The sequence below is a fragment of the Octopus bimaculoides genome, chromosome 4 (assembly GCF_001194135.2).
Source record: "Octopus bimaculoides isolate UCB-OBI-ISO-001 chromosome 4, ASM119413v2, whole genome shotgun sequence".
Lineage (NCBI taxonomy): Eukaryota > Metazoa > Mollusca > Cephalopoda > Octopoda > Octopodidae > Octopus > Octopus bimaculoides.
Genome location: NC_068984.1, coordinates 39,222,949 through 39,228,877, shown reverse-complemented (window position 1 = coordinate 39,228,877; position 5,929 = coordinate 39,222,949). Strand labels below are relative to the sequence as shown.

Sequence of the window (5,929 nt, the reverse complement as noted above, 5' to 3'; positions counted from 1 at the left end):
AACACACCAGTATCGGTTGTCAAGTGATGTTGGGGGGACAAACACACACACACACACACACACATACATATATATATATATATATATATATACACATACATATATATATATACGACAAGCTTCTTTCAGTTTCCGTCTACCAAATTCACTCACAAGGCTTTGGTCGGCCCGAGGCTATAGTAGAAGACACTTGTCCAAGGTGCCATGCAGTGGGACTGAACCCAGAACCATGTGGTTGGTAAGCAAGCTACTTACCACACAGCCACTCAGGTCATTAAGAATGAAATGTCCAATTTTGAACTGAAAGTTTATTTTACTTTATCTCAACAAAAAGCAATGCAGTTACTCAAAGTATGCACCTAAATTATCAACACAATTTTGCCATTTTATTGGTGGCTTATTTATACCAGCAGTGAAGAATTCTGGAGAGCAAGAGGTGATGAAATCATGAAAGGCTGTTTTTGCATCTTCTTCAGATTTGAAATTTTTTCCTTGCAAAATGTTGTCTAATGTCTGGAAAATGTGATAGTCAGTTGGCGCAAGGTCTGATGAATTTGGTGGATGACAGAGTACTTCCAAGTTCAGTTCCTGTAACTTGAGTAGCGTTCTTTGTGCAACATGTTGTTAAACATTGTCTTGCAAGAGAATTGGCCTGTCTCTATTGACCAATCTCAGTTGTTTAATTGCAAGTTCACTCATCATTTCATCTAACTGGTTGATGTGTATATCTGCTGTAATTGACTTATCAGGTCTCATGAAGCTGTAATGGATGAGACCAGTCCTGGACCACAAAACAGACACCATTAGTTGTTTTTTTTTTGGTGAATATTCTTTTTTGGATTGTGTTTTGGCACTTCGTTTCTATCTAACCACTATGCAGAACCCTTTCTGTTGTTAAAAAGAATCCATTTTTCATCACACATAATAATACAATGCCAAAATGGTTCACTTTTATGCTAGACAGCAAAGAACAGCAAATTTCAAGATGATGTGTTATTTGATACTCATTCAGTTCATGTGGTACCCGCTTGTCCAGCTTTTTTACCTTGCTGATTTGTTTCAGATGTTCCAATACAGTTGGAATCAAAATATCAAACCTTGCTGCTAACTCATACATAGTTTGAGATGTATCCACTTCCACTACAGTTTCAAGCTCATCATTATCCACCTTGGTTTCAGATCTACCATGGGGCTGATTTTCAAGAGTAAAATCACCAGACCGGAACTTCTCAAACCATCGGTGTACAGTGCACTCATTTGCTACATCTTCACCAAACACCTCATTGATATTTCGAGCTGTCTGAGATGCATTGGTTTCATGAGGGAACTCATATTCATAAACAACACAAATTTTTTTATCTCTCCATGGGTTCACAAAAACTGATTTACAAGAGAAAACTCACAATACAATCAGTCACCATGAATTGCATTTCGAAAAGTGATAATGTACCTCTTCAATGTTCTAAAACAAAGAATCGGCAGGATAAAACATTAGAGTTAACGACTGTCAAACTTGGTGTATAAGAAAATTGAACATTTCATTCTTAATGACCTGATATTATCACAATCATAATGCACACACACACACACACACACACATCTATGTATGTATATGTATGTGACTGAGATGCATTCTCCCTCATCTTGACATTTGAAAACAAAAGTCTCACTGTTAATACAAATGGTGCCCTTTGTAGTTACCATCAAAGCATATCCAGGTTATTTATTTGATAGACTGGGGGATTATTATCTTGCTTAGAAACCGGTTAGGTTTGGCCTCAGGAAGGGCAATTGGCCATAGAAGATTCTGCCTCAACAAAGTCTCATCTGACTCATACAAGCAAGGAAAAGCAGATGCTAAAGCAATGACAATGACAACGACAGTAATGCATTCACACACTAAGCTATAATTTATCAGGTGTGCAGCATTACTGTCTGGTCTCTCTAATTGTATTTGTAGCACTCCCTAAATGATTTTATTCATTCATTGTGATGTTTGTTCATATGAAATATCATTTCTTATATTATTTCATTTCTCATTGGGAAACAAGTCTCTACAAAAATTTCCCTTTGGCACAAGATTATAATCTTAATTGGAACTCTTTTTAAACAACTCTTTGATATTAAACTAAACATCTCGCTTGGATACTTCTTGTTTCATGTTAACAATTGTGAAGCTGAAAATTTGTCAAAAAGTTTAGGGTTAGCATGATGCAAATGGAAATATCTCTAATGACATTATATTTGATTAATTTTAACTACAGATATCAAAGTGAAATGGGAATATAATGATTAGTCTCTTCCTGTGTTTATAGAACAGTCCAAACCTTGAATCACTTGCTAATTTTCTCATTATTGGATTTCCTTCGCTATCTTGATTATTTGAAAAACTACACAAAAGATTACATAAAAAAACTGGCAAGATTTTATGTAGACATAAAATAACAACAGAGAGTTTGCTTTTATATTTAGCATTATTATATTTGTTAGTTTCCCTTAATTTTTGACAATTTTCTGGTCACAGTTTGTTGTTAAGCATTGAGAGATTCACAATGCTGTTAATTATATGCAAAAAAAAAAAAAATGTAGCGAGGCACAAAGAAGCCAGCACCATTTTGAAACAGTGAGATCTCTCCTGCAACCATTATTTAAGGAAAAGACGACAACATTTTCCCTCTCATTCTTCTCATGCTGACACTGAGCAAGACTTCAAGGCCAGGAGCTCACAGTGGACTTTTGTCCCACTGTGATACCACATGCATTGTCTCCAGAGGTTATTGAACCTCACGTGTATGGAAGAGAAGGCTAACTATGCACTGCTGTGAAGATGGTTACTGAAAGCAAACCCCTTGTATGAAGCACGTGTGAATAAACGGTTATTGAATTTTCTCTGCCTGAGAGCTTTATTCTTCATATTTCCAGCTGCTTGAATCAACTGAATAATTATAATGCAAAAAGATACCCCAAATGTATCATAAAAACTTGGTACAATGTTAGCACCAGCCAATTCATTGAATCCTGATCCAACGTTGTATGTCACCAGACTTCGCTTGAATTTATCAAGTCTTTCACCAATGTATCCGCATGACCAATCTATTTCCTCTCACATCCCACCGGACATTGACAAATAGACTCATGTTTTTGCTCGGGATGATTCTGTCAGAGGACTGCTCGTTTCTCCGTATAAAAGGATCGTTTCATGTGCGATTCCGCACACCTAAAACTTTTAGTCTCGACATCAATGGTCGGGCAAAGACCGTATCAGTTGACAGACTTAAAAAGGCATATTTTGAGGTTTCCACACCCTTCGATGACACTCCGGCCATGCCCACTTTTGATCCTTTACAACCACCTACACATCCACCTTTGACCACACCATCACCTTCACCTCCACCTTTGTCACCACAACCTAACACAAACAAACCTTATGTCACCAGGACAGGCTGTACTGCGCATTGGCCCAAAAAACTTACCAAAACTATTTATATCTGACAATCTCTTTTGTGTTTCCCGTGACAGACAATTGCTTTCTTGTGTTACTGAACAATTCCAATACTCTGCCATTGAACATTTTGTCAAATTTTGTGCATGCCAATTTATATTTCTTGCAATAATTTTTCTTTTCGACTTGTCACATTTTTGTACCATATCTTGTTTGCAATTGGTTACCATCTTTGCTCTTTTCCTGTGCCTGCTCCAGTTATTCTCTATTTTCGCATTGGTGTTCTCAGGAGGAAGCCCCAGTAGCAAGACACGAAGAAGCCAGCGCCATTTTGAAACAGCAAGATCTCACTTGCAACAGTTATTTTAGGAAAAGACAACAACATTTTCCCTCTCATTCTTCTCACACTGACGCCAAGCAGGACTTTGAAGCTAGGAGCTTACTGCGGATTTTTGTCCCACTGTGATACCACATGCATTGTCTCCAGAGGTTATTGAACCTCACATGTATGGGAAAGAAGGCTAACTATGCACTGCTGTGTAGATAGTTACTGAAAGCAAACCCCTTGTATGAAGCACCTGTGAATAAACGGTTATTGAATTTTCTCTGCCCGACACCTTTATTCTTCATATTTCCAGCTGCTTGAATCAAGAGAATAATTATAATGGAAGAAGAAGATACCCCAAAAATATCATAAAAGCTTTCCTTCCATTATAATTACATATTTGGTATGCAAAAAATTTCATGTATATATTTTTAATTTGTATGAGTAATTTTCATTTCAACAGTGAATAATTGTGCTCCTCGATACCATCATCATTAACTGCTGAACGTAAGTGATGATTGTATTTAATTTTGTTGTGTTCTAAATACTTTTAAATTGATCCAACCTCATTGTAAAGTATTGTTAGTGAGACAAAATACAGAACTCAGTATCTACAAAGAGAGTCTAATGATTATGAAAATTACATGACTGTGTTCTTCTCTATTCTAATATAGTAATAGTGAATGAAATATGACTCATCACAGAAAACATTGGATTCAATTTGGTAGCAATTCCAAAAGATTTGTAACCACATTTTATTACTAGTGGCTCTGTAGGTAACAGCACTGAACTAAGTGTACCAATGAGCTTTACACATATTTTTTTCAAATATTTTAGTCTCAGATAGCCAGTTTAACTTAGCTCCTTGTAAATATGTATTTATTCAGCTTACATTCTATAGGATCTGTTCTATTTTCTTAATTTTAGATGTTCTGAAATTTGTATGAAGATTATATCAATTTTTCAGTTTACACTTTCCCCATGGTGTTCATCTTGCTCCCTGACACCAAATGTCAAATATTCTTCTCTCTGGCATTAGGAGTTTTTTGGTCATCTAAATTCTTCACATACCATAAATGAAAGAAAATATTTCAATATTCCTTTAGTCTGATCTTATTTTGTAAGAAACTCAAATAAGATGTCTATATTTGATTTCTTAAACCCAGAGCATTCATTTTGTAAGAATGCTTTAATCTCTCTACCAACTCTATGCTAGAAATTATCTGACATTCAACTAAGCATGTCAGTCAAACATCAATAATAACAAATAGAATATTTAATTTTACAGAAATATCCAACCATATATAGGGAAAATAAATTGAAAATACAAATAAAATCAATGCGACATCATAAAATAAAGGATACAAAATAACTCACTTTGAAATTTCAATGTTACAAATGCAATAAATGATATTGTTGCAAATATGAAAACGATCATACACAGCTTCTGAACTGACCCCATTGTACCTAAAAAAAAAAAAAAATTAGAAAACTTTGAAAGTTATCTTTGATAATAAAGGATGTTTATTATTTTTGTAATTATTTAGTTACAGGAAGATAACATTACCCAGGGCTGTCATAGGTTTTTCCAAAACTGGTGAAATTAAAGAGAAACATATTTAATAGAGGAAGGATCAGCTCTGATTGTCTAGATTTTTTAAATCTTAAACAGCTTACTTAAGATAAAAAATCTACAACTGACTCTTCATCTATTATTAGAAGTTTAGATAACTGGGTCACATGTGTCAATTATCTCCTCCCCCTATTATAAACTCTAAGTACCCCTAAATTCTTCCTTGTTCTGACCACATATACACTATTCTGATAAGTTCATTCTGCCAAATGAAAGCTAGCAGGATCAATGTAGATATTTTTACTCTGTGAATTTGTTAACTATGTTGAATACTTTGTGTTTGAAGATCATGAATTTAGCTGAATGCAAATAGTTACTTTACAATGATGTAATCATCATCATCATCATCACCATCAACATCATCATTGTTTAACCTCCATTCTCCATGCTGGCATGGGATGGACGGTTTGACTGGGGACTGGCAAGCCAGGAGGCCGCACCAGGCTCCAGTCTGATCTGGCAATGTTTCTACAGCTGGATGCTCTTCCTACTCTGAGAGTGTAGTGGGTGCTTTTTACATGCCACCAGC

At 35.5% G+C, this 5,929-nt stretch overlaps 1 protein-coding gene across 1 annotated transcript in view; it reads right to left on the bottom strand.

The window, feature by feature from the left end:
• The window catches only part of LOC106877989 (uncharacterized), an 18,997-nt gene extending 13,091 nt beyond the window's left edge, over window positions 1–5,906 (bottom strand). Inside the window, exon 1 of the mRNA XM_014927063.2 lies at window positions 5,145–5,906. Within this exon, the coding sequence (XP_014782549.1) occupies window positions 5,145–5,229 (85 nt within the window). The 5' untranslated portion in view covers window positions 5,230–5,906. The remainder of the gene's footprint in view (window positions 1–5,144) is intronic.
• Window positions 5,907–5,929: the final 23 nt, after the last annotated feature.